A 25,410-nucleotide genomic window follows, 5' to 3' on the forward strand; every position below is an offset into this window, starting at 1 on the left:
AACTACTTGAACTGTCAATGATTACAAAACTATTAGATATTATATTCCACCAGAGATTTACCCCTTTTTATAGTGCTAACCCTACATTATATAAGAAAGTGTACATACTCGAAAAATATTAACAGCGGCCGTGACGCTCTCCGGGTCGTGCAGTTGTATGTGCGAGGTGGGTATGTTGTTGCCCTTGTGGTAGGTGACCATCTCCTCTTTGGTCAGCATCTCCATCGACTTGCTCTTGCGCGTCAACGTTGCGATTATTGTCCCTGGAGATGAATACATTTTAGGAACCTTCTCGACGGTTGTACTGCATGCGAGGTAATTTCATTGCACTGGACTCTCGGTATCGAATTTTAAGTGGGCAAGGGGGGGGGGTTCTTTTAAGTAATAGACCGAAGTTCAGTATTTGTGCTTGATATGGCGATAAGCCGTCACATCATAGGTCGGATGCCGGTACACACATGGTGATAAGTGGGTGACCTCTGCCTACCCGTTCGAGGATAATGGCGTGATGCATTTTTTACTGACGGTCAGTGATTACCTTCTGGCGAGCGCGGATGATCGTTGAAGAAGAGCTTGGCGAACTCGGCGAGGTCGGGCGGCGTGTCGGCGGGCGGCGTGGCGGGCGCCGGCGCCTCCAGCTGGATCAGCCGCCGCTCCACGCGCTCGCGCCGCCGCAGGCTGCGGTCCGTGCTCTAGGGGGAAGGGGGGGGGGGGGTCAGGTACATTGTACGTACACTACGCGTGACGTAATAACTTTCATGCTTTCATAGCAGCGAGAAATTTCTTATGGCCATAATAACGGATAAGGTTTGGAAAGGTCTCTGCGCAGTGATGAGGTAAGTATATTATTGATCTTTTAGGAAGATCTATAGATCCAATATGCGTTGGAAGTTATTCACGCAGAGCAAGCTAGTGCGCATGTCAAACCAATAATGTCAATATCTTATAATGATTTAACTTATAGTGTCTTACATATATTAATGGCGTTAACAATATTGCATATAGCAACTTGTTCACCTTAAGCTATATGAAATACAGTTCAAAATAAGGTACCATAAAATAAAGTACAATACATCAACTCACAACAGAGTCCCCGTTCATAGTGGGCGGCGGGCTTATGCACGTGTCCATAGGTAAGGCGGGCGGCGACGGGGTGTTCTCTTGTGTTGCGTTGTTTGGCAGCGGCGGTAGGGGAGCTTCTGACGGCTCATCATCCACTTCTTTACTGGCAAATCTGTAGCGACAAAATTAATAAAGATATTATTAAAAGTTGACATATAAAAAGTAATTATTGCTTTCAAAGACTAAAGGGCTGTAAGAAAAGAGTAGAATTATAGTTGATATCTCCATGTCGGGAAAAATTATTAGGATCATTTTTTTTTATACGGGATGAGAAAAGTAAAATGTGGTCCAATAGAATGAGAGATGGTTACCCCTCGGCAGTCGACACCATATGCTGGCCTGTTGGAACCGGAAATATATAGGCTGATCCCGGAACGCGACACACTTTCGTGGGCCACTACGGCGGATTGTATACCCTATGTACGGTGGTCTCTATCCAAAATAGTATATGTGAAAGTACCAATTTCCGTTAATCGATCTTTACACGTCTTTTTACCACGGCAAAAGATATTCAAACGGACAGAGCTGCGACCAAAAATTAATAATAAAAATCTCACCCATTGTTTTCTGGAGGCAGTTGGGGCGGCGGCGGCGGGGACAGCGGCGCCTCCTTCACCGGCACTTCGGAAGGCGGCCGCGGTATCACCGACTCGTATATCGGCTCCTTGCCGTTCAACACCGCCAGCTTGCCGTTAGGGATCACTCCGTTCGTCAACTCTGGTGGTGTTGTGTCTGCCGATGGAAAGGCAACTTTTAATAACAGAATATGAGTAGTCTGATACGTCTTTAATTAAAACAGAGCATACGATTTTCGTCCGAAGCACCTACGTATATTTTTAAAAGGACTTGCATCACGTCGAATAATCGGTAATATTTGCATTGTATCTCTATGTGAAATTTTTTAGCGATAGTTTGAACTCGTCAACAATGTACTTACATTTTAAGTTGTTTGGAAAATATACTTTACCTTTAGCCGGCGGCGGTGGCGGAGGTCCAACAGGCTCCGGCAGAGTACTCATCGGCGGCGGAGGGAACACCGGTGACTCTTCAGGTGGCTCCTCGGGCGGCGGCGGTGGCAGTATCAAGGATGACGTCATCGCGTCCCCGTTCGACAGCGGCGACGAGCCGTTCGTCAGCGATGACGTCATACCGTTCAACGATGCCGTCATCGATGCGGGTGGTGAGATGCATGACTGCAGGGGGAGCGTGTTCGGTGGCGGCGGTGGTATTGCATCTGATGGGGCTCCGTCCGGCTTGCGCTGCGCTTCTGTGTGCGATTTGCTCAGTTCGTTCATCTCCGCTGCCAGTACGTGCTCCAGCTGTAACAAGGTCGATAGTATTACAATATACTTTGATATACTGCCAAGGTTGCCTTACTAATGAAGAATAAGCCTAAAATCACAACATACCAAAATAAACCATATCTTCTCACACTTAGAATCGCAATCGCAACGAACCTCCTGATGAAGATCGTCGGCCAGCCGGTCCATGGAGTCTCCGATCTCGGCGATGGTGGGCTGGTGCGCGTCGGGCTCGCCGTCGGGCGCGCCGCGCTGCGTGGGCACGTCCGCCAGGAAGTCGAACAGGTTGTCCAGGTTCACGGACTCGGCGCGCGCGTTGTTCGCGCACGAGAGGCCGCGCAGCTGGTCCGCCATCGTTTCTAATTCTGCTCGCTCTTGGTTCGCTTTCTCTTGGAGACTGTAACGACATGTTTTTATTATAACTCGGCCGTTTAAAGATTTCAGCACGTGGAAAGTTAATGCAAGGATGAAAAGGGAAATTGTTCGACTTCTTGAAAATGGGAAATTGTTCGACTACATCACTCTATCAGTCATCAATCAATATCGATCAATATTATCGGAACACGTGTATTCACATTTTAAAATGTAGTAACGGCATACACACAGTCATTTAGAAAACTTGACAATAATTTTGATAGCTAATGGTGAAATGATCCTTCGAGCCGGAATACCTGTTCCTCTCCTCTCTCAATTTGATCTCTTGGTTGACGCGTCGCATCTCTCGCAGCGCAGCGGCGACCTCCCTGGCGAAGGCGCCGCGCAGATGCCGCTGCAGGGTGAGCGCGGCGCGGCGCAGACGCAGGAACGTGCAGCGCTCCTTCCAGCCGCGCCACGCCGCTTGCAGCACCACCGCCGCGCTGCGCCACTGCACGTACTGACGGCGCTTCACCACGCCCTTGTACCACTGTACAAAATAATACGTTACATTTTGTTTACCCGTATATGGTATTTAAATTAAAGGATTCGACAAGCATTTTGATTATTACAATATATTAAATACCATATAAATAGAAACCGTTTCAAATGAGATCGTAAGGAAAACGTTTTTAGACCCCCGTGAAGGGCTCTGATAATAAATTCGTGCTAGCAGCATCGGTCTGTCTATTTTTTTCATTAAAAGAAAATATCGATGCTACTTATAACTAATGATTTGCCATACTATCTGCCCCAATATATTTTTGTCATATCGATAGCAACAACAAACCTTTTGTATGAGCAGAGCGGAAGACTGCAACAGCGCTGTCCGCTTGGCCTCGAGCGGCGAGTGCACCGACGTCCTCATGAATATCTTCGTGTGACCAATCTGCCAGTCGTTTTTCGGCGCATTCACCAGCTCCATTATGGTTCTGGAACAAATACCACATTTGATTAAGAAACACTTCTAACATTTTACTGTTTAATTTTCACTTATTTTAACGACTTAGTCCGCTGGTTATAGTAACATGTATATAAGATTTAAAAGATGACGGACCTATTATGCACGATTCCAAACTTTGAGCTTTATATTGAGCAGAAAATGCCAATCATTATCCGACTTGAAAATGGAACCTAATACCTTAGTATTAAGTAAGATAATCGTAGAACAGAGCTTCTACACCATAGCACAAGTTTTGTTCTCATTAGTCAATTTTTACCATCGATATTATATGATGGGGATCGTTAATTAAAAGGGCTGTTAGACTAATAACAATGTAATATCTTGTTACTAACCCGATCTCCGGCTGCGCGGGCCTCGGATGCGGCAGCAGACACCGGTACCGCGCCTGGAACAGCGGCGTGGGCAGGTGCACCGGGTACCCGTCGCGGCGTATGCGCACGATCTCGTTCATGCCGAGGTACCGCAGCTGTTCCAGGACCAGGTGGTCGCTGTACTTGCCCGCCTCCTTATTTTCGTTTGGTTTTATGCAGCGCACGTACCTGGGTAACAGACAGATGATGATAAAAAAAAATGTCGAGTCGACGAATCAGTGTTCATAACAAGCAAGCTTGATAGTAATTATTCCGTATAACCAAATTTATGAGTATACTAGCTTTTGCCCCCGGCTCCGCCCGCGTTATAAAGTTTTTCAGGCTTAAGTTTTCCGTTATAAAAGTAGTAGTTTCCCGGGATCCTATGTTCTTCCCAGGGTCTCAAACTGTCTCCATACCAAATTTCATCTTAATACGAACAATCCCGTCATACATCATTGTTGCATAACTTTAACCGTTTACGCAGCGCAGGCAACGGAAGCTTTCAAAACTAATAAATTGTCCCCGTTTTTGCAACATGTTTCATTACTGCTCCGCTCCTATTGGTCATAGCGTGATGATATATAACTTAGAGCATTCCACAAACACAGGTCTATTCAACACAAAAAGAATTTAAAGTTCGAATCGGTAGTGCCTGAGATTAGCCATTACTGCTCCGCTCCTATTGGATATAGCGTGATGATATATAGCCCATAGCACTCCACGAACAAAGGGCTATTCAACACAAAAATAATTTTTCAGTTCGAATCGGCGGTTTCCTGAGATTAGCCATTACTACTCCGCTCCTATTGGGTATAGCGTGATGATATATAGCCTATAGCACCCCACGAACAAAGGGCTATCCAACGCAAAAAGAATTTTTCAGTTTGGACCGGTAGTTCCTGAGATTAGCGCGTTCAAACAAACAAACAAACAAACAAACAAACAAACTCTTCAGCTTTATATAATAGTATAGATGAGACGCAGACGTAGATTTTTAGATACCTCTAGAAAAAATCACATAAATTATTACAATTTTTAAACATTTTAGAAAAGATCATTATGAACTAGACTAGGGCACAAAATATATAATCGATAACCAAGTCAGCCAAATCACAAAAACTATAAATCTTGTAAGCTAGGACGACATACCACACGTCAGTAACTTGCAACATGTCCACCAACGACTGCAGCTGCGCTCTGAACGTGTCCACCACTGTGGGCCGCCCCTTAGACGTGCCGCGCTGAGTCGTGCCAGTCGAGTTCGGGCTCGATAGAGACAAGTCCTGCAATGTAAATACAAAAACCTGATAAGGATCATGTTAAAAACAAGCATGAAAGTGGAAAGAAGTCCAAATAATTCCACTTTTCGCGATTAATTATTAAAACCATCCTTGACCATCGATTATGTCGTATCGATTTTTCTTGTTCTACTCATAATTATACAAAACAAATTCATATCTTTTCGATAGTACTTTTTTAGCAATTAAACTCGTACATATACACTAACGCCTCACATCTCCAAAGATGTAGGCAGAGTCGCCAATTTTCGCAATATATATCCCGTCCCATGATATGATATTGGGCGATATTACAATGGTCGTCACAAAATGAACTCACATGTCCCGGAGGCGCCAAGTCCTGCACGTAATCAGCCAGCTCCCGCACGAACGGATTCGCGGACCTGCTTAGATGATCGATGAACGCGTCCTGTTGCGTGTCCCGGTTTTTGTCGACGAATCCCTGCACGCTGTACGACACGGCGCCCGCGTAGTGCTGCACTCCGAACTCCTCTTCCCACTTGCGCCGCGAACCCTTCACGAAGCTTTGATGTTCGCCGAACTCGCTTTGTATGTTGGTCAGGTACGCGTTGTCGGAGCCCTGGGGAAGTATTTGTTAGTTATAGATGGCGCTAGTGATGATGATAACTAAGATTTGGTAATAAGATAAAATTCCTTGAACACATAGTAGGTTATTATATAATTACCAGTACCCATTGTATTGTTGTGAACATTAAACAAAAGGAATAAAAATAAATAGATTAATTATAGGTTATAGTAATATACCTTGGGCATGTGACATTGTTCGCTGAGCAGTTTGAGCAGGCACCGCGGCGGCTTTTCCAGCAGCTCGAGACACGCAGCATTGTCCGTGAACTGTATTTGGTTGTAAACTATGCCTTCCTGACGGTACTGTTAATGGGAATAGGAAAATATTTTTTATTGAATATTTATGTATATATATTTAAAATACGAATGCAATTAATCGGGGTTATATGAAAACTAAATTTTATAAGTATAATCACAGAGCTTCACCGTAAAATTTATAAATATATAATCATAAAAAACATATATGTAACGGTACCCATAGTAAAAAAAAACACTCACAATTTCCTGTTCAAGCGCGAAGACGTAATTATTGAAGAACATGTGTAGCTTCTCGTTGGCGTAGTTGATGCAGAGCTGCTCGAGCGAGTTGCTGGCGAAGTTCTCGAAGCCGAAGATGTCGAGCACGCCGAGCGCGCGCGCCGCCTCGCGGCCCGGCGCCGAGCAGCTGTTCACGTGCCGCACCAGCCACGCGAACGTGCGCGCGTACAGCGCGCGCGCCATCGCGTGACGGTTCTCGCGCGCCTGCGCCGCCATCGCGCCGGGGACAAACGTATTGCACTCGTTACACTACTTATTATATTAGAAAACGTGTCTTTGCCGTCTACGCTATTTTTTATCTGAGTACAAATAATATAGGCTACTATGTTCAGCCTAAAACGAAATCTTTTCTTTGGAAATATAAAGGTATTTTGAAGTTAACATAAAACAATGTTATTGAATCAAATACAGTATCGTTACATTAGAATTTGATGTTGACGGTATAGGACTATAAACCATAAATTATATAATTAACCTGCCATTTCTGACCAGCACATTTTTCTAATTTTAGGACATCATCAATGACATTCCAGATGTGACGTGTTTCACGTAGATTGACCATTGGCAGATATTCTGTTATACAAGTGTACTCACGTCGTGCAGCCGCAGCGGTATGTCGGTGACGTTGCCGCGCACGTTGATCTGCCGCTCGAGCAGCACGCGCTGCGCGGTGGGCGGCGCGAGTCCGAGCAGGCTCGCCACCGCCTCCACCGCCTCGGCGTCTTCGGGGGCCAGCGCTGAACGCTCGCCGTCCACGTCCTACAGAATACTTCAATTTGTGATATCGACTCCTTATAAGTATGGATGTTATAAAATAGTGATATTCTTTTCAATTTTTTTTTACTCCTGTGTAATAAAATCTAGTGTATTGTTTTTTATTAATTTGTTAAACCTGAAAACAGTATTTAATTAAAATGTTGTAAATTTGTGCTATTTTTGTTTTTTCAAGTATTTTACCCATTAAAAAAAAAAACTTCTGGTTCAGATTTATTTTATGAATAATTTAGTATTTTATTATATCCTCTATGACAGATTTTTCTGTCATTAGACCCGTATTACCACTTGTGTAACCTGTCATTGCATACCATGTGTAACATAAAGTCAATCATTCTAAACCGAACCACGGTCACATCATCTCATCTCCCCATCACGTCACTGACCTGAAACTGTATATTCCCGAGCCACAGCACGGCGGCGAGCACTTTGAACAGTCCCTCGCACATGTGCGGCGGCACCTGGAGCACGGTGAGCGCCAGCTGCAGAGCCTCCAGCCGTCCCTGCTCGCAGGCGCGAACACGTCGCGACTCCTCGTCTTCGGGGCGCAGGTACTTGAACTGCACGCCGTCGCGCAGGCGAAGTGTGTTGCGCAGTTCGACATTGTGCTGCAAAAATACACCAAAAATCAATTCAAGTTTTTAGATAAATAATTGCCATATGACAATCTGTCTTACGCTGTTAAAATAATGGTGAGCCAACAGGGAATCTATTAGGAATTATTGACCTAATAGGGACTAGCAATTTCAAGGCATTGTGCCTTCACTAACAGTCTGTATATATTTTTTTTATAATATGAAACCTAGATCATTCGGACAAACCGATAACCATCAAAATTTTATCTATCCAAAATTCTCTGTCCCTTACCTTAGCCCCTTCGACGAGCTGGTAGAACACGTGGTAGTTCGTCTCGCGCGGCGCCGGCCCCGTGATCCTGGCGCGTTCCAGCAGGAAGTCGCGCAGCACCGCGCCACGGATGCCCCCCCGATGGTCCAGTCGCACCTCCACGAACTTGCCGAAACGGGACGAGTTGTCGTTACGGACCGTCTTTGCGTTGCCTGGAATTTTAGTTTCAATATATGAACATTGCTATTACTATTGGACCATACGATTGTTCAATATTATATTTCAGAGCTTGAATATATTTGTATGCAACCTGCGGGAATTCATTGAAACCAACTATTAATATCGATTCTGTATAACATCGCATTAGTTTCAACTGTTAGGGTGTTATAATATATGTATTTATAAATAAATAAATAAAATAAATGGACATTCTGTGTGGGTTTTCTAACACAATTTGCCTGGAACTGGATCTAATGGAGAGGATTAATGTTAGCAATGCGAGTCGTAAAAACAAAGGTGAATTATTTCTATAAAGAGTTTGATAAATTATGTTACGCCGACGTCACATTGTACTAGGATAAACGAAAGGTGAGAGAAGATAGAAATAATTTTGCATAGTAATGCTGTAATTAATGTATTATAGTTTTTGTATTTCAAATACAGTCCTATTCATAATGGAAAAGGCATTGCAAACGAACTCAAATATTAAACGAATGACATCAGACGTCATTTTAAACAAGAAGAAGACATGTGTTCGTAATTTGGTATACCTAAAAGTATATTATATTTAATATGGTCTTTCTTTTGTTTCAATAAGTGATGAACCTCTTCTACTACTGTGAGGGATTAGGACTTAATCCACCACGCTGGCCTAGTGCGGACTTCACACACCCTCAAATTTCCAGGGAAAAAGACATAGAATTTTGTGATATTGTACATCAAATTAACGTAGAACATTGTAATAGTAAACCAACGATTTGTTTGCCTTTCAAATGTTGCAATCCGAATAAAATAAATATTCTTAACCCCAAATAGAAATGGATGTCATTTTTAAAGACTGTCTCCACTTTAGTAAATGAGGAAAAAATAGGAACCAAGAAGCATAAAGCGAGACCGGGTCATGCCGACGGAAATTATTTTTACATCCACCTGTCCATTGCGTTTTTTTTAAGTGCTATCAAGTTAATGCTGCTCTTTCAATGCAAGTTTTAATAAAAAAATGTGAGACATTTTTACAAGTTATGTTATTATGAATTTAAATGTTAAATAGTGTTGTTTGAAATAAAATTACGGTTTAAACTGCAAATAATAGATTTTCCTCATTTTATGTTATCTGTATTTCATGTGCGACATTAATTATGGCCAATTATAATAATTAATTATATTTTATACTGTAAATGTTAACTTACTGCTGGAATAGATTAGAATAAACATGCCCCGCGGGAGTACGAATGAATAATTGGGATATAAATTTAGTCTAATTGTCGCAGAGTGACGTCGTCAACTTCAGAATAGGAACCAACCCTATTTAGCGGCAAAAAATACGTCATTCCGTCATACAGAGTACAGTGACCGTCTATGAGGATTGAATAAGGTATCGAAAAAAAGTCGCGTACTCGGAAAAATAATTTTAGAAACAAAATATAAGTACCTAGGTTTAAAGTGGTTATTAGACTATTTTATCCCACTGCACCTTATGTGGTATGTCCAGATAGAATGTCTAACACGATTACGCCTCGCCAGTCGGCACAATTATGCCGGCATGTTTGGATCAATTCTTTTATGAAAAAAAAAATGGCTGACTCACCAAACGCTTCCAAAACTGTATTAGCTTCTAGGATCTGCTGCTCAGCCCAAGAGGCTTGTCCACCTGCCGCGCACAAATACTGCAGAATCAGTTTAGTGGTTTCGGTCTTGCCGGCTCCACTCTCGCCAGATATCACCACCGATTGGTTCTTCTCGCCGTTCTAAGAAATAAAGTTTGGAACTTTAATTACGTAGCCATTATTAGTGTTTACTATTCCTTTATTTTTTTTTGTTTTCGCGGAGTAAGTGTCTTATGACTACTGTACTGTAAGGCACGGTGACCCCAACATAACCGCTCAGTCGCCCCCCACGAAGGCTGAGCGGTAGTCCTAAGACCTCCTTATTCCTAGAGGTTTATCTTTTATTTGTTGTTTATTGCTTTGAATGAATGAGACAAGCTTGCCGTTTGTCGGATGGTAAACAATACGACCGCCCATAAACAGTAGAAACACCATCCAACACCTTGAATTGCAAAGTATTGTTTGATATTCCAAGGCGCTCGTAATCCTAATGAATGAGATGTTAAGTCTTATTATGTCCAGTAGTTACACTGGCTTCAATATCCTTCAAACCGGAATACAACAATGACTACACACTACTGCTTGGCGGCAGAAATGAAATTGCAGTGGTACCTATCCAGGCGGAATCTCACGTATGAGAGACCTATCTCCATTATATGGCGTAGCAAGACCTGTACCTATCATGACTTATGATTTGAAGATCATACTGAATATCCAATTTTAAATGTCCCAAAAAATCATGTTTTTCCTATGTTTTTAACGTAATCGGTCTCGTTTGAAATGAGAACTGAACTTGGTACCTAACGGTTTACTACCCAGCTTCACTAAACTGAGTTAAAATATTGATTTTCTAAAAATAAAAAAAAATACACATGGAATTGGGAACCACTTTTTTTGAAGTCGGTTAAAAAGATCACCCGTCGTGTTGCAGTAATTTATACAGAAACCAAAGCAATTTACTACAAGACTGCTCATGCGTAACGACAGCCAAGTCACAGTTATTACTAATCTGTAATTCATCTCCACAATATCTTAATGAATCAGCGAGTGCGGTTTGCGAGAAAAATTACTCATTCGCCAAGAAAATATCTAGCAAGGCCAGGTCACATACATTATTATATTATGAGCTGGCACGGTGTAAAGTAACTTGTGGAAAAGGAATTCTAATACAACCAGAAAATCTTGGTCTTCATTAATGTTGCTAGAGTAAAAAAAACGGAGTATTCCCTTTTTGTCCATTATCGGACGAGGTAGGGGTCAGGTACTTAGTTTTAAATTTAAAGTGATTTAAAATAAACATAGGGCCGTTGTGATTCGCTTATATTGATACAATTCTACTGCAATTGGCTGTGAGATAAACAAATCCAAGGAAAAAAAATGAAATTGGTGATACTGCGCTCGAGCGCACTGAAAGTATTGTTTGTGAATACGGGTGTTAGTTCCATGAAATCGAAAAATATGAAGAACACATGAACAAGTCACAGCAGAAATTATTATCAAGATAGCCATTATGTACTTTCTTTCTAATAGAATAGGTTAGATATTCGGTTACTGGAAACTGTATAAACAAATGGTACTTACTTGTAACGAACTGTATGCAGATTCGGCCAGCGCAAACACATGCGGCGGCATGTTCCCGAACGCTTTGTTCCTGTAGTTTTGCATGTGATCCTGTAAACATGACAATGGCATTGACAGCTGTCGTTAACACTAATGATCTGCCTGACGTCATGGGTGCTCGTTTTAAGATAGTGCCTATCAGTCTTACTTATAAACTTGTTTTAGCGTTAAGAGCTGACTAAGAATTGCTTAAATAGCTGGCAAAAACATCACCGGTTTCCTAGTTTAAACCTTATTAAGAAGCAAGATGGCGGCTTTTGACTTACAGCAGATCGAGTAAATTTGTGTTTTAACCAAGCATAGTTTTGCGTTTTTTTTATAAGTAAGACTTAATAAGTGTAGGGTCGCATCAACTAACTAACTCTAAACCAGCCATTAAGTTCAGCGTGGACTGTATTTTTTCGTATCTATATGAAAATAGCGGTGATTTTCAATTTGGTAAAATTTGCAGGACGCTCTTAATATAAGGCATAAGGACTTAAGGTAGAGCAATATTGCAATTTGGAACGCGGACTTTTACTGCACTGTGAGCAGTTATGAAATAAATGTTTAGTTGCTCGACTTTATATTATTACAGTAAATATTAAAAGATATCATCAGATGCATGTCTAATCTAATTATAAACGATGAATAGTCAAATCTCAAAACCATTCTTTAGGACAATGGCAAAATAAGTTCTATTGATGATCTCTACAAGAAATGCAAAAACATTTGATACATCATACAAAATGTACACCGAACAATGGTGCTTTTTGTTTTCCTGTCATTAAATGATTGCAGATTGCATACTCTGTTCATTTAGCGTTTGATGCGGGGGGCAAAAACGAAATGGCATAATGACATACGACTAGCGCTTCCTTCATTATCTTTAAATGTAGAAAGTGTGTATTTAGAAATCTACATGGCATTGTGATGGTTGGGAGGTGTCGTCACGTAAATGGAACAAGAAAACGACAAAAAATCTGTTCATTAGGATGACGAACGCGCGTTTTTTACTTGCAACTTCTCAACGCGAGAGTACGCGAAAATACCGTCTAAGAATCGATCAGCATGGTATTATACAAACGACGGTTTTAAACGAGCTGAGGACGAGCTTCAAACGCTTCTAAGACGACCCGTAAACGCGCGCCACCTTCCACCAATATTAAAATCGCGCTATTCCCAACAATCTTTATGTACACGTTGAAGAGGCGTGGAAAGCGCGTTGTGAGCTCATTTATAAAACGTCGCGTTAATACGCCGCAAAGGACCTTTACATTATCTTTAACAGATACAACTAGAATTTAGACCATTTTCCATAACTAATTTAACTTTGCCTTTTGTATAACATTCCGTCAACATTTTAATACAATTTTGGAAATATATATTGAAAGAATCGAATCAAAATTTTCATGCATTAATACGTAAAGAAAAATCTTTGCAGTCCTTTTTAAGCATATGAAGGAGAGTGAGATTTGGTACAACCAAAATCATATAGAGGAGCGCAGAAAAATAAAAATAAATATATTAAATTCGACGGTCGAATTTCGATTACTGGATGACCGCTAGTAACAAATAGACAAAGCTAAATATTACTTACCATTGTGTAGCATCCCAACTCCTTGTACGGATTCACCGCAACGAGAATTGAACCGGTGTATGTCTGTTTGTTTAATTAAGGACCATTAATATTCACTTTATTGTGTAAATACAATGTAATTGTATCGGCGTTGTGGTATGAAGGCGATGTTAACATCTTCAACCGCAAACTTAACGAATAAAGTGATCTAGTATTGTCATCCTGCGGTCTACCGCTTTGAAATTTAAATTACACCTTCAAGATTAAGTAGAGCAATACATTATTGAGGGCATCACATTTTTTTAATGCAGTGAATAACGTAGGTAACCAGTGTTTTTCTATTGGTGACTTTAATTTCGATGTAAGAATGCGACAAAATAATGATTAATTTTATTATCCAAAACCCAATAGAAAGGAAATTTGGATTCCGAATATGACGTTCTCTAGTCCTTGCCTTGAAGACCAACAGTAACTGCATTATTATTTTTAATTCTGGGTGTTACGAGATGAAGATCACTAACATTAGGTTACACCTGCTTGTTTAACGGAGCTTAGGCCTTCCTTCTAATGATTTCCATACGGACCTGTCAAAAGGATGTGACAATTCCTATATTTTAGCTGTCTCCATTCTGTTTGCTAAGACATTGGCTCATAACCATTAAAAAGGATACATAGACGAGGTCATGCTTGTACCGCCGCTTGAGGTTGTCGTTGATCGCGTGCTCCGTGATTTCCGGCATCATCGTCATGTCGGGCACGCCGGGGCCCGTTTCGTTCTCCTGCTCCTCCATTTTGTCTGCGAACAACAGAGAAATAGTTGTAAAGAGTGTTTATTAAATAGAATTACCCGATTGGCATCTTGTGTTCGAGTGTGTATTTCTGACTCTGCAAGCAGCATTGTGCAGTGTTGTGCCGGTTTGAAGGCAATTGTAGAAAAATAACTGGAATGTGAGTTGACTTAATGTTTGATGATAACGAGCCCAGAGCGGCACATGGACTGATTGGAAATTATATATAAAATTCTGTTTTTATTTATGGTCATGGGAAGTCGTGATATAGTATAGCATCAGAAGAGCGATTTGCTACTGCCCTCATTAATTTATATAAAAAGATCTGTATAAAAAAACAGTATTACGTATTGACAATAACTTAAACGTCGCACGACAATGAGGAAAACCTTTTTGCTAAACAGCATTTTTTGCAAACTCTTTGATGATAAAACGACCGTACAGCTTTGTTAAATGTCCAACACAATGGAAAAGAATTCGGCGGAGTGTTTAAGCTAGTCGACATTGGGAGTAATTCTCTGTGATAAATTCGTGGATTCCCGCAAGGTTTTGAAACAAGGATTCGCTACCAACTTCTTAAACGTTGGGGTTTTGGGAGCTTAATACTTATGCAATATGAAAATGTGAGTGTTTTAGCCTTATAAAAATTCCACGTGGAATATAAACTGCGATGAAAAACACGGGCTTATGCAGTAAATTCCTCAACTTTCTTTTCAAGCGGACCCCGCTCGGGCAAGGACTAATTCTTTGAGTCGAGCGGCGACAAGGATGCCCTTTAGAGACCTACTTCGCTTCGTTTTCCGATGTGTACGACCCACTTGAAAACATTTTCTTGTGCGCTCCAATTTCTTTTAAGAATAAATACGTCTTAGAATTTATTTTCATGGATAGATGGTTCTCGACTTTTCTCATCCGCTTTCTACAATATACAAATCGTATTTCTTGTACTTTATTGCTAAAATTATGGCAGCTGGAGTCCCTGTGGTGCAGTGGACACCAGGACTTAACATAGTGCAGTGTAGTGGACACCGTGTCCAACGGAGTAACGATATTGCACTATATGATATTCAAACATTAAAAATAATAATGTCGGGTTGTTAAAAGCCACTGGTATAGTTCAAAGTTTCTCATTGATACAGTTTTCTGAAGCATCAGCGACAATTACGCAAGTTTGTTACATTTCGCTAACTTACAATGTTACTAACTTATCTTTGTACTATGTAGAAACTTCGAGAAGAAATTTAATAGAAAAGGTTGAAAATTAAAGTTGAAATTTTAGGGTTATAAGAATTTTGGGTTCTGATAAGTCTATAAAGAGTATTAAACAACTATTATGTACTAGCTGACCCGACAGACGTTGTTCCGTCTTAACTATGAATTTGCAGCGCGCATTGTCAATCACAGACAGTTATTTCAAACAATTGACAGTTACATAAAATTTATATTTTCGTTAAGTTTTCTTAAATTTTCAAATATTCCGCGTAATTTTTTGATTTTTTTCTTTCATAAGAACCTTCTTCTGACAATAACAAACACAACAAAAAAAAAATTGTGAAATCGGTCCAGCCGTTCACGCGTGATGGCGTGACCAAGGGAAATAGGTATTCATTTTTATATATATATAGATTTATTTGTAAAAAATATTGTTTACTGGAAACAAAGTATCCGACTGGAATGTATTGTAAAGTTTCAAATGGTAGTTGGTACATATACAGGACCATTTTCACATCTTTTTACTAAATAAAATCATATATGAATCTTGAGAATAAAACACTTTATAATTAATAACTCGAACGGTAGATGCAGAATAAAAATATGTAAAAACAAAATAAATATCAATAAAAAGTAATTTTAGTTTTACACGGCCTATATAATTGCTACCCGCATATTATACTACAAAAGGCTGATATTTTTACTAACACACTTTTCAGCTTTATCCTCTAAGAGGCAGGCAGAGATGCAAACAGCCCAAATCCTAAACGTGTTCCGTCCCATGATGTGGTAGGGGGCGAGCCTATTTCCATATAGGGTACAAATTCCAGACTTTAAGCTGACACTGAGTAGAAAAGCTTAATATCACTTTGTTCGCCCCATGATTCGAACCCAAGACCTTAGAGCGACCTCATACACGCAATACAACTACGCCCCCGAAGCTTTAATATAAAAAGAATTTTACAGCTTGCCAAAATAAACACAAAAGAAGATTTACGAACTAAAACATTAAAATTTCATAATCCCCACAATGTTATTGCGTTCACCCAGTCGGCTCGAGTTATATAAATATTAAATCTCAGACATCATAGGTCAATAACAGCTGAGCAATCTCGAGGGAACGAGGGCTCGGGGCTGCAATGTTGTCTCAAAGTCATCTGTTAGCCTATTACAATACCACTCGACCTTATATCGAACGGTTTCACTTTCAAGTCGATCGTCCACGGGTAACTAAGTTAGTTTAGTTTAGCTTGAATAATTGAGCCAGATTTTCACACATGTGCGTCCGCCGCAAACTATGCCACATGTATAAACTGGCTTATGCGAGCTAAGCCAAACTAACTTAGTTTAGTCGGTGATGGACGACTCCAGACTTGCGGTACAAACGCGCGTGGTAAATAAGTCGTAATTAGACAAATTTGACACGGATTCAATAATTTTGGCGTATATTGGAGTTTTTTTTATTATACTAGCTAAATTGGTATACCTATTTCACTGCTAGGAGAGGCTAATAGCTGTGTTATTTCCAAGAAAACCGACAAAATGCACAAACTATGCTATTAAATAATTGTTCCTTGCGACAGCAATTTTTTGTTACTTGTAAACATTAGTTCGTTACCTACTGTTTTACGGTTGCCTACTACGTCAAACGATTAACAAATATCGAATGTGGTAGAATATCGAACGTTCTCGAGGAATGTGGACTGCAATAGGCGCTGTTAATCGCATTTCAATTGACACGGTTCCCCGACTTCCCAAACTCGGCAAGCTTGAGGCATACATTACTTGCCCCTTAATCGTTCTATCAAATTGATCGACATCGGTAATGCCAGATTATATCATGTTACCAATGTGTATATGACTGTTACTTTCGGATAACGTAGGTTAATGTATTTTAATTATAATTTTAAAGTAGCTATTTTCTTCAAAGGCGAGTAGGGCAGGGACGTATATTTTCTGCAATTTGATAAGATTCCTAGCTACGGTTTTGAAATTTATAAAAAGTCATGTATTACAAAAAGTAATTGTAGAAATGCACTGGCCGACAACTGACGTCATATAACGTCTCAAAAAGCTATCAAGTCAATCTGAGCTTATAAGAGAACCACGGAGGAATGCTACAACTGAATGCAGAACGGCATCCAGTGCTCTAATTGTTGCCAGAGCTTATTTGTTTAAGATACGATAGCCTATCAATTTGCTACTTAAAAACCACATAAAAATTTCTATAATTGAAGGTATCGAAACCCCCATACATTTCATAGCCTCACAGCACTGTCACTGGGCGAACAACACTACTATAAGCCACGGATACCAAGATAAGGTGTTTAAAATAGAAGTACACGCAGGGCCCACCACGTAGGGTCCGACGTCAAGTTATCAGCCGGAAATGTCACTTGCGAATACCCGGCACAGCGCGACACCCCTCTCACTTGTCAATTATCAATACGTATTATTTGCGGACACTATCTGTTGCGTGCGTAACACATTTTGATACATTGGCTTGTATGATAGATGCGATGAACTTCTTTTTATAATTTTATTGTTTATACCAGAGGTTCCAAAATGTTTTTTTACAGACCTCTTTCAAGGTGTTGCTGATTCCGGTGGACCTTTTTTTCTTTTTAGGTTTCGCGGAGAAAGTGCATTACAACTACTGCGCCCAGCCATCGCAAGGGTTATGTTGGGATAACCGTGCCTCTTAGGACCCCAATCAATATTATCTGCCTACATAAGTGAAGTCAAGCTAAGATTTTAGTACTTTTTACCATTTCATATCTTGAAAACCATTTCAGGAAATATTTGAAGACACGCATGATTAATGTATTTATCCCCAAACCATTTCCCTTACCTTACGGAACTATACCCTGTGAATTATACGTCAAAATAATGATGGAAGACAACTAACACGAGTCAAACCAAGAATCTTTATTTTTGGCATTAGTATGTTTGGTGTTAATTGAAAAGAAATTTAAGCTATAAATAATTAATTGGTACAGTCGCATGTCTCGTGGGGTTAAACGTTATTACGGAATGATTTTTTGTAAAAAATCTCTAGCTAGTGAACATTTACGAAACTGGAACTGCACAAATTCACACTACTAGAGCCAGAAGTTTTATGTACTCTGTCAGTTAGTAATTAAGAATTTACTAAGTAGGTACGTGACAAGAAAAAAGTAACCTTGGTACAACAAGTTAAAGAATATTCTAGAAAAACATGTCAGGTAAACGTCACTGAACATTCCGTTTATTTATATCCAATTAATGAACACAATTATGGTCATCATTAAAAACTACAACTGAAACCGAAATCGACCTTCAGAAACACGGAAAGGATCAAAAAGGCAAAGTTGTCCCTCCTTCGCGACAATTTAAACTTCCGCCGTCAGTGTGAAAACTTCGCTGTAGTCAACTTTGATTTGTTTGATGTTTTAATATTGTTTATGTTAATTTGTGAAGATGTAGACAGACAAAGCGGTTGAGTCTGAGCAAATTATGATGATAATCAACCATGCATAAAATTGCCTTCAAGAGAGAGTTAGGTATTTTGTCCACACTGGCGTAAAACATTAGCGCAATTATGGAGAAAGTAAAATGTTATAAAACTTCTGGGAATAACTAGTTATAAACTTATTTTCACGCCTCACAATAGAAAGATTACTTTTAATGAAAAAAATCACGCGAACAAATTAATTGGAATTATCTAAGCGGTCAATGATGATAAAATTTGTATATATCTTTCCGGTTATTTGTTCCGTACAAATTAATCCCATAAAACAATATTGAACAACTCGTAAACTAAGAAAACACCAAAATAATTTGCACGAAAACATTGTGATTCGCATTTGATATACAAGCATCAAATGTAATGGAAATGCAATACCTAGCGACTAGCGAGACTTCCATGTAATTTATTCACTCAATTCAATTCCGTGTACGGCACGGCCGACGGACACTTGGCGGGATTCCATTCTTGTGTTGAGGCAGGTAACATTCAACCAAACGGTTTGGTTTGATTTTTCCTTCTTTTTTATCAGGAAATACATTTTCAATATTTATTACGAAGTGAACAAGCTTCAATACTGTGATTGTTTACGCTATATTTTGTAAATGGTCTACATCAACATGAGTTAGGGAGGTCTCATGTTCGATCGCTACGACAAACATTCGAAATATTATTTTAAGTAATTACTGTTTCGCAATTCGGGCATAAGCTTAGCAAACGGTGGTCGAGCTTGTTGCCTGTCTTCTTTCCTTCGATGATGTACAAGGCTTGAACATTTTCTTTTCGGCATACCTTTGGGATGTTATTAATTTTGAATAACATTTGGCTACTAGTAAAAATTTTCAATTAAAGAAGCAATTATTGCTAGTTACTGCTGCGTCAACAATAACTCGTGTTGTACTTTAACAAACTGCCCAATATTCATGAAGCTAGTAAACACGTATTACACATAATTATCCCTAGCCAACAGTGAATACCCAGGCTTCAACGCTCAAGTTAAACCTGTACAGGATCTCGTGCCTTATACGTAACTCGAAGGCTAAACAAATACATGGCGACTGTTATTGTTCAGAGACAAAGAGATCCATATCACAATGTATCGAATCACTTATGGCCTGCGAGCAAAACCTATCCATTGTCGATACCTCTTCTGTTTTAACTGCAAACGAATCCGTACCGATCGTGCCTACAGTTCTTGTTACATTTAATTATATTACACAATGGAGCATTATGAGGCTGGTTGTAATTCTCAGTTCAATGGGAAATGAAGGTTTTGAAAAAACACTTACTCGTTATGAATTTGAGTTTGTGGCCGATATCGCTTTAGCTTTGCCACTTACCGTATCCTAAAACCGTAATTGGCTTAGCAAATCGCGATTTGAGCCGCGATCAACACCTTTGTGAGAGCTTATTTTTTAATTATGATTTTATTTTCCCTTTAAATCTATCTGATTATCGAATCTTTGTAGAAGCACATTAGTTCTGAAGTATTGTTTTACTTAATAAGCTTAAAGTTGACATAATTAGGCCGATAAACTAAAAAAATATTCATATTTTGTTGATAAAAATTATCGAAATGTTTAATACAGAATTAGTTTGCTTCGTAACAATCTGGACTAAGATATACAACATAACATTGGAATAATAAAAGATGTTCCGAGAATCAGTAATTGGTTGTAACGTAAATAGACTCGATCCAATAAGCAAGTTAAGCCGATTGTGTACATTTACCTCCATAACTTTGGTTAGTGAAGGTACGAAAAATATATTCTGTTTCGTAGATTGAAACAATGTATCAATAGACAACGTTAGTACCGAGTGTAGTCAACAAATAATAGCCAATAATTTTATTGAATTGAATGTCCCATCTATTGAATTCAAGCAAAGCAATTACGACGTGCCTGCTCCCTTTACGGCAGTGGGAATATAAATAAAGATTAATGATGATTCCGAGGAATCGATGTTTATAGTTTTGAAATGTTATTCGTTCTATTCAAATATTACATCTCAATTTGGACTTGTAATTGAATTTGAAATGATTGTTGAGTTAATGAAAATAAAGTAGATAATTGAATGGATCAGTAAAGTAGTTTTGCTAAATAGCGAAGATGTTTCGTACTCTAGTGAAATAAATTTTAGTACATTTAACAAAGACAACATTGATAAAGAAATTGAAAAAAATCTAAAAAAAGTTGAAAGTAGCAAATGACAATATTACACCATATTTCACTCTGTAAAGTCTGACAATAAAGTAAAGTGGTTGTTTATAGAAAAAGTAATAAAAACATTGGAACTCGCCGGCAGTCACGCACTTGTTCGTTTGGTCGCGACGTTTAATTATTTACCTCGTTACTCAATTTGTCATTCGTTTTGAGGGGGAGCAGACAAGTTCCTCCCCTCACTATGTACAAACGTACATTAACATAAATCAATTATTGCGATGAGTCGTATTTTTAATGTAATATACCAAAATGACGTGTTCGAATGCAGTTTGTATGTCCATATTTTTTTTTTTATTCTTTCGAGTATTCTGAATGTAAAAAAAATATTCACAGTTTCAAATTTGAAATGCCACTGTTAAAAAAAGATGGATTTAAGCATCATATCAACTCTGTGCAAAAACCATAACAGCGAACAACTTTGTATGTAAACGCGTGGTATTCACATGGGCAACATTTTGAAGCCAAACTCGGCGTTGAGTTGCACAGGATAACGAGGTTAAAATGTACATTCGTATTTTGAATGCTAGCTTTTTAACAACTAGCGCCTACATGCCTTTTTATGAATCAAAGAGATACATATTATGCATCGGAATAAATAATCCGAACGTATATTTTTTATAACGATATAAAATCGAGAACAAGAACCATTGACCTTATTTAATACAGTATCAGACTATTGCCATATTGAGCATCAAATTCTTGAGAAGGACACACGTGTTTTTAAACCGATCGTAGAAGCTGATGGCTTGATTTGGAAACCAAATTTAGGATCTTAAACTTGCCAAACCAAAATCACTACAACATTAAGACGGCGAGTTTGCTTTATAGTTATATTTATTATTTCACACAATATGTGCGTTTAGCGTGCGACCGTCGCGGCGATTCTGTTCAGTGCGTAAGATTGGTACCATTATTGCGTACTTACGACTATTCGTACGGCGGTATTCAGGAGCGAGTTCCCAAGGGAGCCAGCATCGGCACAAGTTATAAGCGATGTCTTGACAGAGATATTGAGAAATGACATTAAAAGTACGGATGGACACACTTATTGGATATTAGACATGACAGCTTTAAATTGACGTTTATGGATGGTGTTTGTTTTCTTTGAGCGAATGCAAGAAGAAAGAAAGGGAATCAGAAGAAAGAAAGGTGTGTGATACAATTTAAATTATTACGCTATCTAATTTATTAATTCGTACTGACCACCAAAATTCAAATATGGTGGAGTACAATGATTTTCTACTCTTTTTCCTAGACAATACGTGCGTTGCTTACAACATGGACCGCAGTAGTCACGGATAGATGGCGCCGTGCGCCGTCGCCCACGACGTATCCTTCGCGATTGTTCCTCTGAAGGACTCCCACACCCTCCCGATAGGATGGGAGGACACGCCGCACTCCCGGCCGCACCACCCGATTTAATGGACCCATTTAAATAAGCTTACAATGCTATTCCTACGATTGTTGAACTAAATTAGACGAACCGTTTGTATTCAATAACATTCGCGTCGATTTTACATTAATTCTTTCAAAGTAGCTTAATTTTTTGTGTTTTATAATTGGGCTGTTACAAAAAAATGTTTGGAAACGGTCTGAAAAACGATTTAACGGAAAGCCATGAATTTCAACTCATATATTAAGTGAATTGGAAATGCGAATATCTGTTGGGAAACTATCACAAATTATAATGAATAAATATAATGACTATTCATCTAAACTTCATCACACTACTAACATTCTAAGTGCCCGATAAATCATAATTTTCGACGAACTATGAAAACTATATATCGTGTTTTATTGACAAGTATACTACCACAGTTCAGGTAGGCGACACTACAAATGTAATTGGTACATAAAATCGATAATTGTCCCACGTTACACAATAAAAACACGAGCATTTCGTAGTGGGCGAACAAGCGCGGGTCTGGCGAGAAATTCTAGGATATTACAAGTAAAAAGAAATTTTATATCGGTCTGTACGCGTGGGCGTTCGGTAGGGCTGCGGCAACCGGAATAGTGAGATTATGTAATACAGTGAACCGGGATTTCATTACATATATTATGCTTAATAGCGCTGAGCACCGGGTTTTAAAGTAATGTGAAGTTGTAAAGCCAGGCGCGGGAATAAATCTATTAAAAATTATAAAGCATCGTCATTTCAAATAAAATACGTACCGCGAGTAATATAATACCATATATAGGATATTTATCACATCCTTTCGTTGATTCTGTTGACACTTAGCATAACATTATGACTATTGGTCGTTACAATAATAAGTCTGTGGTCAATGCGTTCTATAATAACACGCGTGTAAACTCCGTCATCCGTAAGGGAGCCAAACAATATGAAGGTTACATATCAGTGACGTACTTTCATATCCAAACGGTACGCGTCCTATTCCGCTTCTGACAACCCTATCTCGCAAACAGCCATTTACATGCCGGTGGCAACACATTGCTCACTCGATAACACTGCTTTTATTTTGATGGTACCGATAATTAACTTATGCTATTCATATTCCAACAGATTGATTTTATAATATCTGTAATCAAAGTGTAAGTTACGGCTTTATGCAATTTAAGTGATAATGCTAAGCTATATTGAGTTTTTCTACTCAGTGTCAGCTCGGATCTGGAATTTGTGGCCAATACGGCGATAGGCTCGCCACCTATCACATCATGGGACGGAATACACACGGCGGAAAGTAGTTAAATGGCGTGGGTGTAATTGTTAGATATAGTGCAACTTTCCACTAATTTCATATGTTGGTTATCGTGAGCTAAAAGATACTTGTGGTCCTACAAAACTCATTTGATAGTAACTTACGGATCATCAACAATAGTCTCACAGACCATCACGAAGGCTGTCAGAATTAGACAATTTATCAACTTAGTAAAACGTAGCTAGCGTAGGTAAAAATAAATAAAATTCCAAAACACTGCTCTGTGACAAAGCACCACATCCCATGAATAATACATGTCACGAGTGAGATTTGTCCCGCCAGTGCGTTAGTGTCGGCCATCGGTCGAACCGCAGAGTCGGGGACGCGTCTCTTGAACTTTTATCGGTGATTGACATTCGCACGCGTGTTCGTATCAGTTTAGAACTTCAGAATGGTAGAATACTAAGAAGTCCTATACAAGAAATACGATCCTCTTTCCAGACAAATGTTTGCGAGATTCACCAATTTGTGTCTGGGTTTTGAATCAATTCGTTGGTGCTAGCGGTACCTACCTTTTACCTTTTTCTTTTACAATTAATTTGACATAGCTGTTACTTATGTCACAAATCATAAATGTGATTTATTACCAAGCTAGTATTATAGGTAATAATGGCGAATGTGAAATTTTTATAGGTACTACTATACATAAAAGCAGTTTGCAAATCGTTCTAATGATAAGTAGATTTTAAATATGACTAAATGGAAGCTGGCAGGAATCGGGTTATATGGACTCTTCGCTACTGTTAGGTAATGTTTGGACACGATATCCAAATGTTGATGATATCACCAACTCTACAATGTCAAATCACACCAAACAGTTTATCCCAACAAATGTTCGTGACAACTGGACCACCGTTTCACTGTTTCGGTTTGTTTATCTCGTTAAGCACACGACAAATGACAATCGCGTTTACAAACAATATTGACCTTAATGTTCTACCACATTATGCCGAAACCATGATAGTAGCTTGAGAGCTTTATTCTCATGAGAGTGAGGGGCTTAATGACGTCAAAAACCTTTCAATTTGTCTGCGTATTGATTGCCTGTATTCCCAACAGGCATGCTTGTAGTGCGCCTTTTTTATTTTTTTTAATGCATCTGTGAAGACACGAGCTTGCCGTTCGCTTGATGGTAAACGATACGACCTTCCATAAACAGTCAAAACACCATCCAACACCTTGACTTACAAAGTATTGTTTGATATTCCATTGCGCTCGCCATCCTGAGACATGAGATGTTAAGTCTTACTATGTCCAGTAGTTACAAAGGCTACAATGTCCTTAAATGGGAACACAACAGTGACTACAGACTGCTGCTTGGCTCCAAAATAGACATTGTGATGGTACCTACCCAGCCGGACTCTCACATATGAGAGACCTACCACCAGTACCTACGAGCTTAATCTCGTATCAACATAATACTAGGATTGGTGCTTTTGCTATACATACATATTTACATAGTATCATGCCTCTATCCTCTAGGGGTAGGCAGAGACTATGGATTGCCACTTTCCACGATTCTGGCATACTTCGCTCGCTTTCTCCACCTTCACCAATCTTTTTATGCATTCCTGCCGCTTCTGGGTACTGTTAACCTGGTCTTTACTAAGAATGTCAGAAACCTAACATTCGAAGGTTCGGTACACTATTGTCATAAGATAATGTGGAACCTCATCATGTCGTATCCTATATACTATCCGTATACCTATGAACCACAAATAACTAGGGTAATTCGGCAAACGTAGATAATGTGGAACCT

The 25,410-nt window shown here is 39.3% G+C and overlaps 1 protein-coding gene across 1 annotated transcript in view; it reads right to left on the reverse strand.

Annotated features, from left to right (window-relative positions):
• LOC115448327 (myosin-I heavy chain) overlaps positions 1-25,410 on the reverse strand; it is a 45,039-nt gene that overhangs the window by 10,030 nt on the left and 9,599 nt on the right. The window contains 20 exon segments of the mRNA XM_037438034.1: positions 109-263; positions 539-692; positions 1,084-1,234; positions 1,680-1,854; positions 2,090-2,441; positions 2,580-2,820; positions 3,095-3,327; positions 3,628-3,769; positions 4,134-4,340; positions 5,304-5,437; positions 5,772-6,032; positions 6,218-6,343; positions 6,539-6,781; positions 7,172-7,336; positions 7,738-7,959; positions 8,219-8,409; positions 10,005-10,164; positions 11,605-11,694; positions 13,223-13,285; positions 13,873-13,997. Of these exon segments, the coding sequence (XP_037293931.1) occupies positions 109-263; positions 539-692; positions 1,084-1,234; positions 1,680-1,854; positions 2,090-2,441; positions 2,580-2,820; positions 3,095-3,327; positions 3,628-3,769; positions 4,134-4,340; positions 5,304-5,437; positions 5,772-6,032; positions 6,218-6,343; positions 6,539-6,781; positions 7,172-7,336; positions 7,738-7,959; positions 8,219-8,409; positions 10,005-10,164; positions 11,605-11,694; positions 13,223-13,285; positions 13,873-13,997 (3,590 nt within the window).

This window comes from Manduca sexta, chromosome 13 (genome assembly GCF_014839805.1).
Source record: "Manduca sexta isolate Smith_Timp_Sample1 chromosome 13, JHU_Msex_v1.0, whole genome shotgun sequence".
In the NCBI taxonomy this organism is placed as follows: Eukaryota; Metazoa; Arthropoda; class Insecta; order Lepidoptera; family Sphingidae; genus Manduca; species Manduca sexta.